We start from the raw sequence: 13932 nt of genomic DNA on the forward strand, positions 1-13932 counted from the left end.
AGGCTGATGTTTCACTTTTGCTAGCCATTTTCCAAATACTGTGAGTCTTAGGACCAGGAGGGCTACTGAGGTCTTTTCCCCTTGTCACCTTTTTTTCTTTCTTTCTTCTTATTCTTTTTTTTTTTTTGGTGGCATGTGGTGCCAAACCAAGAGACAGCAGGTCTAGGCCATCCCTGTTCTGACCCTCTGGGGCCATCTTCCTTCTGGCAGTTCTCTTTCCCCATCTGTTTCCCACTTGTTTTTGTTTTTTAAAAAAGAATTAGAAACAATCAAAGAAAGAAAGATATATAAAGCAAAAGATATATAAAACATCTCTGGAGCAAGGCCGGTATTGTAGAATTACAGTAAAAAATTACAGGAGTGTGTTGATTCGTGTGTGGGTACATGTGTGCGTGCAGGTCTCAAGTTATGGAAGAAACTCAGTGTACTGAGGTAGATGGTGGCACGAGAAGCTCCTCTTTAAATTTTAAAAAAGTTTACTTCTTCAGTTGGCAAACGAAGAATTCTGTTCTGGTTTTATTTGATTGATAATTTTGCCACTTTCACACACACTGCAGCAAATGGATACAGATCTTTTGCTTTGTTCCAGGTGCCGAGGAGGGTGTTGTGGAGGGCAGCTGAGACGTGGGCCTTCCTGGCAAGGCTGCCAGGCTCTTTGTGGGCCTGGAAAGCTTGTCCCAACTCAGGACAGCACCTGGGCCCAGGAAATGGCTTTGTCCTTTCAGGAAGGTGCTTCTATACCTTCCTCAGGCCTTCAGCTCTAATTTGTCCAGCTGGGTTGACTTAAGTAAGGACTGTTCCCAGGTTGATCTTGTCCTGGATTCCAATGAGCAAATTCAGAGGAGCTGGGGGCATCTATGTAGTACATTTTTAAACGTTTCCACCTTATGATCCAACATGGTTATGCAGAACACCAACTTTAAAAAAAAATTTTTTTTTTTATTGAGGTGTAATTCACACACAGTGAAAATGTGCACAGATTTTAAACGGTATTTGTAAGTTTTGACAAATGTACATACACACAAATAAAAATATATTTTTATTTCATTACCCAGAAAGGTTCTCTCAATCCCTTTCCCAGTCTATACCTCCCTATCCACAAGGGTACTTTTCCTAACCCCACAGCTTAGTCTTGCCTGTTCTATAATTTCCTGTAAATGGGATCACACAGTATGAACTCTTTTGTGTTTGGCTTCTTTCTCCCAACATGATGTTTTTGAGAGTCATCAGGTTGTTGCCTGCAACAGTTTAAAGGAGGACCCAAGATATCACCAACAGCAAGAGTAATGGGGACAATGGTTCCCCCTGTTGACCTCCAGGCCAGCTACTCCCTAAATTCTGGCGAGGGGCCCTTTCTGCCCTTCCAAGCCAGCCTCTTTCCAGGGCCAAGCAAGTTCCTCTCCCAGAACCGCCCAGGCAGCCTCGGGAACCACCCAGATGGCCGCGGGGCCGTCACCAGGTCGCCTCTCTAGAACAGCTGCCCCCTTCCTCCCCCTAACCCCATTAAAACTCAAAAGCGAACCGGCCCCTCTGCCGATAATTCAGATTCGCTCAATTCCACGCATCCAATTGCACACAACTGTGTGATGTTTTGGTGTTGATCACAGAGTCCTTAGGAAAACGTAAAAAAAAAAAAAAAAAAGAAAAAAAAAAAAGGAAAGGTGGAGGGAAACCCAGATCTCCCGGGCAGTGGATATCAGCCTCCGTAGACCCAGGGATACAGAATGAAATCTTTTCTTTTCTTTTTTAAATAAACGGAAGAGTCGCTCTCGGCTCCTCGCTCAGAAGGTTTCAAAGGTCGTCACACTGAAGCCCGGGGGCGTTCATCTCCCCAGCGGCCCGGAGCAGGGAGGAGGTCGGAGGGAGGAGGGAGGGAGCACACAAAAGCAGGCCGTGCTGAGAGGGCTAATGTTTCCTGTTTGCCTGGAGCCCCCTCCCCTGCCTCCCCTCCCCCAGCCCCCTCCCCGCACTCGGGCGGAAGTGAGTTTGCTCCTTTGGAGATTAAAAGGATTCCGAATTCCGATCAGTCCCAATAACCAGCGTACTGAGGAGAAGAGGAGGAGGAGGAAGAGGAGGAAGAGGCGGCAAAACAGAGAAAGAGGGGGCGCGCGCGCGCGCACACGCATCCCGAACTGGGGGAGTTGTGCAAAGCCCCAGGAGGCCAGGGCACGGCGGGAGCAGAGCCCGGTAGGCGCAGCGCGGCCGGGGCCACCCGCGTCCCGCTCGGCGACTCGTTTCAGAGAGAAGATGACGCGGGCGCGAGCCGGCTGCGTTGACCACGCGGCTCCCGAGCTCGCCGCGCGGGGCCGTTGCCGGTTCCACTGATTCCAGCGCGCCCGGGAGGAGGCTCCATCCCCGAGGCTCGGGATCGGAGGGGGGACCAAAGCGAGGGTGAAATGGCCCGATGACAAAGGAAATGTGATCCCCTTCGCTGCCAAGGTTTCAGAGAGGACGGACGTGAGGAGGAGGAGGGGCGCAGGGCGCGCGCGGAGCTCGGATAGCATTGCACGACGGCCCGCGCGGAGCGGGTACATCTAATATCTTCCTGCCGATGAATAATTCAGGGCGGCCCGCGGGGACCTGCGGCCCCGCGCTACAGCGCGGCTAAGCCGGACGGGAAGGAGCGTGCGGGAGGCGCCCAGGCCCAGCGAGGCGGGGGCACTAGGGCCCCGGGCCGCGTGGGGCGCGCGTGCGTGTTAAGCGCGGGCAGCCGCGGCCCGGCTGGGCGGGCGCGCGGGAGACTCGAGGCGCGTGAGACGCGCGTGCGTACTGCACGCGTGCGGCCGCGGCTGGGCCACCACGAGCTGCAGCTGCTGCAGGGCCGACCGCCCTGCAGGGGAGGCCGCGCCTGGCCGTGCGCAAGCCCCAAGCACAGCACGCCGGGCCACCCAGGAGCCCCTGGCCGCCGCGTCATGCGGCGGGGCGGCCGGCGTCGCGCGGGGGGACACTGGCTTGGCGACGCGCCGCTCCCGCCTTTACTACTTTGGGGCACCTTCCCCTCCCAAGAAGAGACTAAATCCATTTAAAGAAAAGCAACGCACCAAATACTCGTCGAACCAAATTCTGCTCTCGCCGGGACTGGGATTGCACAGCGGACTCTCCTTTTGGGAACTCCTTGGCTATCGCGAAGCGAAGCCCCAGCTGCTCCAGGGAGTCTCCTGACCTCCCTGCCCTCGTTCGCCCCTCGCGAGTCTGGGCTTGTTCCGGCGTTCCCTCTTCGGAAGGCACGCGGGCCCCAAGTCCTCCGGGAGGAATCTGTGTAGCCGCTGGATAGTGGCATTTAATGCCTGCAGTGTCAGGGGTGGCAGCGCTCGAGCCGGACGTGGCGAGGCCAGGCGGGCAGCGCTGCTCTGGTGCCGGCTCCCGGATTGCAGGCCTAATCGATGCATTTTTCTGAGTGAGTCGGCTCCCCCACCCACCTCGTCCGCTCTCTCCTCCTCCTCCTCCTCTTCCTCTCTGGTCTCCTCCCTCCTCCGGGCTGGGTTGCAAATGGCTTCGTTCCCCGAGACCGACTTCCAGATCTGCCTGCTGTGCAAGGAGATGTGCGGCTCGCCGGCGCCGCTTTCCTCCAACTCGTCCGCGTCGTCCTCCTCCTCGCAGACGTCCACGTCGTCGGGGGGCGGCGGCGGGGCCCCGGGGGCGGCGGCGCGCCGCCTGCACGTCCTGCCCTGCCTGCACGCCTTCTGCCGCCCCTGCCTCGAAGCGCACCGGCTGCCGGCCGCCGGTGGCGGCGCGCCGGGAGAGCCGCTCAAGCTGCGCTGCCCGGTGTGCGACCAGAAAGTCGTACTAGCCGAGGCGGCGGGCATGGACGCGCTGCCTTCGTCCGCCTTCCTGCTCAGCAACCTGCTTGACGCCGTGGTGGCCACCGCCGACGAGCCGCCGCCCAAGAACGGGCGCGCCGGCGCTCCGGCAGGCGCGGGCGGCCACAGCAACCACCGGCACCACGCTCACCACGCGCACCCGCGCGCGTCCGCCTCCGCGCCGCCGCTGCCGCCGGCGCCGCAGCCGCCCGCGCCTTCCCGCTCCGCGCCCGGCGGGCCCGCCGCCTCCCCGTCCGCGCTGCTGCTGCGCCGGCCGCACGGCTGCAGCTCGTGCGACGAGGGCAACGCCGCTTCTTCGCGCTGCCTCGACTGCCAGGAGCACCTGTGCGACAACTGCGTCCGCGCGCACCAGCGCGTGCGCCTCACCAAGGACCACTACATCGAGCGCGGCCCGCCGGGTCCCGCCGCCGCCGCCGCGGCCGCGCAGCAGCTCGGGCTCGGGCCGCCTTTCCCCGGCCCGCCCTTCTCCATCCTCTCCGTGTTCCCCGAGCGCCTCGGCTTCTGCCAGCACCACGACGACGAGGTGAGTGCGTGGGGCCGGGTAACCGCGTGTGTGCTCCAGGAGGGCCTCTCCACCCGTCCCAAAGTGAGGAGAGGGGCCCGCTCCTTTCCGGACTTTCTTTGTATTTCCTTTGGCTACGTGGCAGTCGTTGCTACCAAGTAGATCATGACCCGGGGAGTGTGTGGAAGTACAAGTCGTGGCTTCTGTGTGCGTGCCGCGAGGGGCCCCCGAAAATTCCCACTGCGTGGGGTCCGCCCTTTGCTGCATTTCACTTTTCAGGGTGGCATACCGCGGCAACCGTTGTCTCCAATTAGGCGTGAGCTGGGAAGAAATAGGTGTGTGTTTGTGTAGACGTGGCCTCCTTGTGCGGGCACGCCGGAGGCCTCCCAGCGCGCTGAGAGGGCGCTCCTTTATTTTCTCATTTTTACTCGTAAATTTCGCGGATTGTTGTTTTTAAATGGGGCATGAGCCCACAGGAGATGGTTGGTGGGCGTTTGGACTGTGTGCGCCTGTGTAGACCTGGTTTCCACGTGTGCGGTTGTGAGGGGGAGACCGAGTTTCTTTGCTGCTGTTTGGACAGCGTGGCAGTCATGGCCTCGTTGTGCTGGGCAAGAGAGTGGGCGTCTGTGGACCGTGAGGGCCGAGTGGCCCCCGGTCTTAAGCCTTTGTCTGCTCCGCGCTGTTCTCCCGTGCTGTGCAAAAACCGTGTTCTGGTCCCTGAGCTCTCATCGGATGCAGGATCTCCGCTCGGATTCGCGGGCCCACGGCGGTAGCCCGAGATAGGGGCGGAATTAGGGGGCGACTTTGCCTTCACCCGGCTGGAAGTCTCTTGGGCCGCTCCCGCCTGCTCCGGCTTCAAATCCCTCTAGGAACCGGTTCCCCTGGTTGGGAGGTACCCTCACCCAGCTCCACCTGGGGCGCGACTGCCCCCGGACAAAACCGGAGCAGCCACACGCGGCTGGATCGTAGGGGTGCGCAGCGTCTTAGGGCTGCACCGCAGCCTTTGGGCTTGGTTTCGCTCTTTGGGCTGTCGGTTAAACCTTAACTTATTTTTCCCCACCGTGTTACCTCTTCCTCCTTTCCGCTTTGGTGTTAGACGTGTACCTTCTGCCCGCCCGAACCCATTGGAGGTAGGGGCCAAAGGTTTGAGGAGCGGGTTCTGCCCAGGGGCCCGGTAATTTCAGCGATCTACCTGCAGACCTGTGAGAATTGGTGTGTGTGGTCGCTACAGTCTTGCCTTGGAGGGAGGGCTGGGGACGGCAGGGGCTTTACAAATTCTAGTGGGACTTGCTGCCTGCGTGAGTAGCAGCGAGGCTAAGGTGGTGAGCACAGCACCGCAGCTTTTTCCACTCCTAACCTGTTATTTGGGGAGGAGGGCGGAGCTACTGCCTGATGGCCTGAAACTGGCTTCTCCTATTGGAAAAAAGTTGAAATCCTAATCTACTTGTTGTGGGCACCTCCTTTTTAAAGGTTCCTTCTTAAGTATTAAGCTAGGGGGCAGTTACCCTTTTTCCTTCGTTTTTTAAAGCTTTGAATGGACTCACCTTATAGTTTTAACACACTCGTAAATAAATGTTTCTAGTATGTTCTTTTCATCACTTTTAGAAAAATGAGTGATGGAGGTAAATACTGATCCAAGTCCTAGGAATGGAAAAATGGAGCCAGTTCACTTGCAGATTGGGATCACGTGGAGGGTGAGCCCAGGGAGTTGAAGGAGAGATGGCACCTGGAAACATCGAGAGTGGCTTTGAGTTTTAAATGCCAGTTTTTACTTATATTTCCAGTTAAAGGTCATCTACGTTTTATTTGGGCTAAAATAGTGAGTGGGTGCTTAGTTCTTCCAGACGTGCAAAAGGTTTATTCACTTTTTAAATTGCATGGGAGAGCCTGAGATGAGAAGGGAAGCTCCCCTAGCCCTGGGAGGTACCCAGATGCCCTTAAAGTTCACCTTTTAGCATGTGCAATGCTAGGGCAAGCATTAAAGATAGTACGTTATTATTAAAATAAATATCCCTTTAAAAAAACCATTTGCTTAGTTGTGAGCAAAATTCTACTTTCCTCTATTTAGGTTTTCATTAAAAAAAAAAGAAAGAAAACTTGGAAACTAATAGTTTGACTGCTCTATTGGTTCCTGGACTTTAGAATGCTAGAAAATTTGAGTTTTTAAAAGTGACAAACCAGTGCTCCAAGTAGAAGACTAAAAGTGGTGGGGTTCATGTAAGAGGTCACAGCCTTAAATTCTTATTTTCATCCACAGCCTTAAATTCTTCCTTTCCTTTGAAGGAAGTGATCATTAACAGTTTCAGAGTCTGTTGTTTCTTTAACAAGTGAGGGCTGGGAAGGAGCCACGACTTGAGGGCACTTTGGAGGGTGACAGGCTGACCCCTGTCCTGATGGTGACACACAAAATGCCCAAATCCATTTATCTTACTGTATGTGCAGTCTACCTCAATTTTTAAGATGTGCTCCTTAACTGAGTTGCTTCCTGTGTCAACAGGCTTTTCATTAAATAATGTGGGGTGCCTTTTCCTGACAGCGGCTGATGCCACCTGACCTTGGGAAAGGGGGCCTGGGGGGACGCCTCGCTTTTCCCTTGTCATTTTAGGGGGTGAGGGACGGTGGTGTAGGGTCTTGCCCGCTGATACTTCCTTCCTCAAACATCTGCCCAGAAACGACTCCTGGGAACTGGCAAGTGAGAGGTGTCTTGTCTGGGCAATCGGTTTAAAAACATCATGATAACGTGGAGACCTAAAAAGGAAGGGAGTTGAGTTTGCCAACAAAATGATGAGATGTGTTTGCCGCTCTTCTTAGCTCGTGTTTGGCTCATTTAAACATGGTTTGCGTTGTTTTTTGCCAGTTCTGTTCCTTGGTAGTCTATCTTTATTTATTTTTTTCATTTTTTTTTTTAAATACATCTTGAAGACAACGTGTTGTGTCCCAACCTTGGTAGTCTAAAAGGCCTGCTGGCGCGGTGGTGGCCGCGCCGGGGATCCGGGGACCGCGCGCACTGCGCCAGCGGCGGATCCCGGTGGCGCTGCCCTGCCCTGCCCTGCGCTGCGCTGCGGCCAGGCCGGCCCGAGCGCGCCTCGCCCGGGGAACGCAGCCCGGCACGCGGCTGCGCTTCTCTCCCCGCCGGCGCTCAGCGCTCGCGGCCGCTTGGGTCAAGGAGGGAGGGTCTTCGCGTTTTCGGAGGAAGAGTTTAGGGACTTCAGTGTGTGAGCTGCTCACGAGTTGCCCTTGCATGTTTTTTTTGGTTTTTTGTTTTTGGCACGTAGGATGTGAGCCTTTGCCGCCTTGGGGGCGACACTGGGAGCAGAAATTCAGAGTCGTGTCTAAGAGCTGGGTGTCAAGATTCTGTGAATGGTGGGAGAATCGGAGCAGGGTTTAAAACATGTCTAGGTACCCAGGAAAGGCTCACATCACTAGCAGTGAGGGACTCCCCCCTCCCCCCGGGGGGTGACACTGTTGCCATCTTGAACCAAGGAAACATTGTAGCCCACCCCCCACCCGGGATGGCAATATTGTTCCCAGTTAGGCAGGCCAAGGGGCAGGACATTTCTGAGTCCATTGGATGGGAAAAGGGGGTGCAGGTGCTGGTACAGTTTTATACAGTTGCTGCGTTGGGCTTTAAAATGCTTCCTGGAAAAATAAGTTCTAGAATTCCAGCCTGATTTGACTCTGAATGTTGAGCGCTCCTGGGACTATATCTCCTTGCAGGAAACCTAAAGTGGCCTCAGACACTGAGTAAGGCAGTTTGCTGCCTAAAATAATTAGTGTATGAATTCCTGTCTTGTATCTCATAATGACTAAGTCACTGAATGGGGATTGAACGTGCACTCAGCGTCAGTATATTTTATTCTACATTTACAAGCCTAAACTTTGCCAGCCATGTGTATGCTCTGTTTTAAAGTTTTATGCACATTCGTTTGAAAATTCTAAAATCCATCGTTAAATGCTTTTTGAAAACATAATACAGATTTATTTCTCACTTGTGCTACATCATCCCAAAGTAGTTTTTTTTTTCTCTTTAAAAGAGCGAACTATTACAGATATAGCTAAAGATCCACTTTCCTACCCTTCTCTTCATCCATCTTGTAGAGGTGGCCAGGTGTGACTTATGTTGGTTAGATTTATGAGAAACTTTGAATTTTTACCAAAATGAGATCTTAATTGGAATGCCATTGATTCGTAGGTTAATTTCAAAAGACCTTTTTTTTTTTCTTTTTGTGGGGGAGAAGGAAAAGGGGAGAAAATGAATGAGAAATGATATTTTAGTACTTGTTACCCACCTTCCATCATTCTATATGTATTACTAGGTGAGTGTGTCCTGTCAGTGCATCCATATCACCTACTGGTCAGAAAACCCAACTGTAAATACCTTGGAAGTCATTACGGAGATTGCTGCCTCGAATGCAGTTCTGGAGATAGATGTTTCTAGATTAAAGTCTGTTGTATTGAGGAAAATGCTTGATAAAAGTACACGAGAAAGAAATGTTCATTGACATCTTAATTTGTTAGCCTTTGAATATAATCTTTTAGAATGTCATGCTTGAGCTATTTCCATTAAAGTGCATAGGAATTATCAACATGGACCCTGGGAAGTTGGGCATGGCTAGTTAGTTGGTTGGCAAGCCCGTGCTTGCCGAGGTTGCCTTGAAAAGGCATAACCTGTTATCAGCTGTACTAGTGGTAGGCTGTTGTGGTATCTGCACTGTCTGGGGAAACTTCTGTGACTGTCTGAAGTTTAAAGGGTAAAAGGTAAGCTTACCCTGGTTTTGGCATGACGTAGACTTGATACTGTCCATGAGATTTTTATTTCCAATCCTAGGAATATATATTTTAGAGAACAATTTTATATTTTGGGGAGAAAATGGGCACTCTTCTTGCAGGCTTCCAGTTAGTTCTTCATCTGACATTACTATACGGTCTTTATCTTGACACGTTTTCAAAGTTAAATAGTTGTACTTGGAATACAGGAATCTTGGAAGTGTTTGATGAGTGAGTAAAATTGCCTTTTTCCACCCCATTCTCCCTTCCGTTGTGGCTACTTTACAAATACTACTTTTAGAGGGTCCTTTTCAGATTTCAGTAGGCTAATAAAATGTCCAGTTTCCTAAAGTACTACAAAATGGATGCAACTTTCTCCTCACGTGTACAATTTTGAGTGTGTCTGTTTGTTTGGCTTTTTGTCTTTAGATTTAAAAAGAAACCCCTCATAATTGTGCATATATAGTAGTAGTAAGAGAATTGGTTCTTGTGGAAGCTATACATGAGATGAAATGGCTAAAATTTTTTTTTTGTTGTTGGAGTTGTTTGCCAGGGTAAAAAGTGTTTATACATTTTCCTAGTTCAAGAGAAATTTTCATTTTGGTAATTCCATAGATCTAAAATTTCACCCCTTTGAATCATTCTGGTGCTAGAAGTCACATGGTTTGCTTAGTCTTGCCACTTCTCCATCCAATTCTTCATGGGGGGGGCAAGGTTTATTTTAGCTGTATTCATTCTTAGCAGATAAAGGACCATTTTGGTGTCATTCTTCATGACACTTAAGCAAAGGGTTGAGATGAATTCTACCATGCAGCAGTTTCAAAGTAGTACTCCCTCCCCCTCCCCAACCCCTAACACTGACAAAGAGGTAAAGGCCTGGCTCACTAAGGCTGTTTTTGCCATCTCCGTTACTTTGGAAGAGAGCAGAAAGATATTGATAAAGAATTACAGTTGCCTAAATGAAGCAAGATGCCACCCATTGAAGCCCACTCCATTCTCACTTTTCTTAACCTTTCGAGCATTGTGACTTGCAAGAGGAAGCTTGATCCATCTTTCCTCTTAGCTGATGTGACCTTCTGCTTGTTCAATACTAAATTATTCCTCTCCCTTTGAGGTTTTTGTCTATACTCACAAACCCGGGTTGACTGAAGCCAGATTGACTGTTTTGATTGACAAGATTCTGACTTACCAGAAAAATTGGGAGGTTGTTGGGGTGGGCATAGTTAGTGCTGGCTGTTTACATTTGAAACTGTTTGACTTAAACCATATACCAAAGTAATTCTTTACCTACCCGTGCCATCTCTTGCTTTCTTCATGTTGTAGTTAAATAATTTGCTTAACCATTGGCTTCGAAGGCAGGGTGGAATGAAGTGGGATGATTCCACCCAATTTGTGGGTTTCATCTCCCCCCTAAATCTAGCAGAATTTTCCAGAGCTCCATATTAGAGTTTGACTGATAACAGTTATTTATTTTTTTTCCTTCCAGACAGGGTATCACTCTGTTGCCCAGGCTGGAGGCTGAAGTGCAGTGGCATCATCATAGCTCACTGCAGCCTCCAACTCCTGGCCTCAAGCAATCCTCCTGCCTTGGCCACCCAAAGTGCTAGGATTACAGGTGTGAGCCACCCACACCTGGCCAACAGTTATCCTTAATGTAGATTTTTCTACTAACCCCAAACAGGTCCTAACCTGAGCATCAATTCCCATCAAATAAGTTTTTCTTCTAACAAACCTATAGAATGATACAAGCTTAATCATCAGTTGCCACAAAAATTTGGCAGACAGTAGTCTTTAGCAATGAAGTTACTGCTTTCAGTAATTATGTTAGCAAATTGAAGTTGTGATTATTGGGAAGGGGGGCTGCTTTGTCAGGAGGAAGGGCACAGTTCTTGATTGTGATCATTTATCTGTAATGGTTTCTGCAGAATGGCATATTTTGTCAACATTAATGGAGTTTGAATGAAGCAGAGTAGCGTACACAAAAGAGAATGAAATGGGTGAAGGACAGTTGTGTAGACTGAGGAGATGCCCTCATGGCTCTGACATTCTGATTTCTGCCGCTCCCCCCCCCCCAGCCCCCAGGTGGACTTTGGAACCCGAGCCCCTGAGAATGAGGGCTTTGTGCCTTTGTAAACATCTGTCCTTGTTACTTCTGGAACGTTTGGCCAGCCATTTCCTTTTTAGCTTTAATCTTTTGCAGCTAAAATTTTGTTTTTCTTGAAATGCCAATGGATTTGAGGAAATTATTTCATACTCTTTAGGGGAGACTAATCGGAATAATTATAAAAATAATTGTATTGGGCTAATTGTAAAAACAATTGTACCGATTGATAAAGTCTTAGCAATCGTTGGAAAAATGTAAGACTTCAGTTACCAGATCTTATGATAAAGGTGCTTGCTTAATTAATTGCCTTTACTTGAGCACTGTAGCATTCCAGGTTTAGATTCTGCTCCACTTTAGTTTTCTTATCTGTAAAATGAGGGTAACTCTTTGCAGTGTTGTAAGAATTAGAGCTAATGTATTTGGAGTGTCATAGCACAGTGCCCCCAAATTGAAGGCAATTAGAAGCGTCCAGCATAACTTTTATTAAGCTATTAGAGTATTGAAGTTAGACGTCTTCCTACTCCCAAAATGTGTGTGTGGGGAGGTAGAAGAAAGCTAATTTTCAATGTTAGAAATTGGTGCTGAGCAGTTACTAAAATGGAAAACTATAGTGATTCTTTCAGGTGATGATACAAAGTGAACAGGAGAAAAGTGCATAAACCTTGTTTCATTTTAGAAAAACTGGAACTCAACTTTTAACTTCGGTTGTAGGGCTCCCCCGTGCCTTGGAGAAGATGGGGTGCAAGTGTATTTAGAGGTCATAGCAATACCTTCAGCTTTTTTATTTTTAGACTTAATGCCAGTTTTCCTGTTTTCAGTTTATATGATGTCTTTCAAAACCACTAATCTTTAAAGCTAAGATTGGTGGGGGGAGGGGGAGGGACTGTGACATTTCAAGGAAGCAGATCAACTTGCTCAATGGAACGATCTAATTCCTGCAACTGGAAGAATGTAGTAAGCGTTAGTTTCATGGTATTATCAGGTATGTGTGTGTATGCCTTGGAGGAGGCATCTGAAGAAGAATCTTAAATTATCAACAAGAAGGGCCTTAAATCATCCTAGCAAAAGTTGCTACATTACAAACAGGCAGACTGAGACCTGGGATAGTGAAATGACTTGTTGATTGAAAACTGTCCTGACTCCTCCTAGTCAGAACACTTCTTTCACACTGCTATTTATGGATGAATATTATTTGACAAGTTTATTTTTTTGAGATCAGTCCTTTAAAATCTGAATGTTTAATATTATATTTTTCTAACGTATTAAGAAGAAAAATAACTAAATGGTGCATGATCTCTTGGCCAAAAAAAATGAGTGTGACCATCATTGCTGCAACTGCTTCTCATTCCAAAATAAATTTAATGGGAAGTTTTTCCAGAACAATAATTTAGCAAGGGAGGAAAGACTTGCATTTAATTTCATGAAATGATGCCTAAGTCTCATAGGAGATTTCTACACTACCAGGAAGAGATGCTTCCTCTGCCAACCAACTTACAACATGTGCATGTGCTATTCCGGATGGCAGGGAATGGGGAGACCACCTTCTGGCCCCAACACCTCAGCATTTGTTTTTGCATTAGTGGAGTGGGGGCTTTTACACTAAATCTGGCCTCTGTTGGTATCAGTGGATTTAAGGCCAATGCTAGCATTTGCCTGCTTGTTGGCTCAGCAAGTTGTACAAGTTGGGTTTGACCCTCAAAAGATGCCTGTGCTCTACTTTCATTCCTTCTTCAGAAACAAAGGGGCCCTCTTTTCAAGCTAAAGAATGTGCCCCCAGTGTTGACTTTTGATGGACTTTTCTCCTACCCAATACAGACAGGAGGAAATTTTGGAGATAAAAGGGGAAGAGTAGTTTGAAAAATGTTTGCAGCTTTTCAGTGTGGACAAGAGGATGAGCCGTAGAGTAAGAACTGAACTGGGTTTAAGTCCTAGTGTTTCCCTGCAGTCTGTGATTTTGGACAAGTTACTTTAACTGACTTGATTTCTGACCCTTAAGATGGGAATGATAGATAGAGGTGGCTACATCTTCAAGATTTATTTGTGGGGAGCTCTAATTTACGTAAAGTTGCTTTGAAAGAGCTAGAAAGATTTGTTTTGATGCGCACACACACATAATTGCATGTAAATATCCTGAAACATGTTTGGCTTTAACTGTTCCTGCAAGTCACAGCCAAACAGTTGAAATTCCTTTTCATGAAATAAAGCATGTTGCTTATCTTCATTAAAATATTTCCTGGTTGATGGATAAGTGATAGTTGATATGGGCAGTTCCTCATTGCTGACAGGACTTGATGTATTAAGATTTATCATCAAAATGTTTGAATGCCTATTTTCTGTTCCATGTGAATTGTGCTCCATGCTAACAATGTCTAGGAGCATTCTACATCCTGTTCCCTGCTTGAGCCTGGTGGTTTGTCTGGGAATATAAAACTGAGAAGGCGAGATTCTCAACTTCCTATGTAGGTGTTTTATATGTACTCTTATTGAAATTACTGGATAAAATTTAAATGCCTAAAGTTCACGGCATCTGTTTAGGTTCAGATGGGGATGAGTTTGGGGCTGAATGAAGAATTGAAGATGAACCTTAGAGAATGGTAGAATTTAAATAATGTTGGTTAATAAATAGGGTTTCTACAGAACCTGTAGTTGCTTGATTTGGAGGAGGTATGTAATAATATAGGTTTTTTTTTTTTTTTTTGAGACAGAGTGTCACTTTGTTGCCCAGGCTAGAGTGAGTG

The 13932-nt window shown here is 48.6% G+C and overlaps 2 protein-coding genes across 2 annotated transcripts in view; one reads left to right on the forward strand and one right to left on the reverse strand.

The window, feature by feature from the left end:
- Positions 1 to 2023: 2023 nt before the first annotated feature.
- LOC105873906 (uncharacterized) lies at positions 2024 to 2534 on the reverse strand. The gene is given in 3 exon segments (XM_012769216.2): positions 2024 to 2119; positions 2122 to 2432; positions 2435 to 2534. Coding segments are annotated over 3 exon segments (507 nt in total).
- Positions 2535 to 3489: 955 nt separating this feature from the next.
- TRIM71 (tripartite motif containing 71) overlaps positions 3490 to 13932 on the forward strand; it is a 73147-nt gene continuing 62704 nt past the window's right edge. Inside the window, exon 1 of the mRNA XM_012769217.2 lies at positions 3490 to 4344. Within this exon, the coding sequence (XP_012624671.2) occupies positions 3490 to 4344 (855 nt within the window). The remainder of the gene's footprint in view (positions 4345 to 13932) is intronic.

This window comes from Microcebus murinus, chromosome 1 (genome assembly GCF_040939455.1).
Source record: "Microcebus murinus isolate Inina chromosome 1, M.murinus_Inina_mat1.0, whole genome shotgun sequence".
Classification (NCBI taxonomy): Eukaryota; Metazoa; Chordata; class Mammalia; order Primates; family Cheirogaleidae; genus Microcebus; species Microcebus murinus.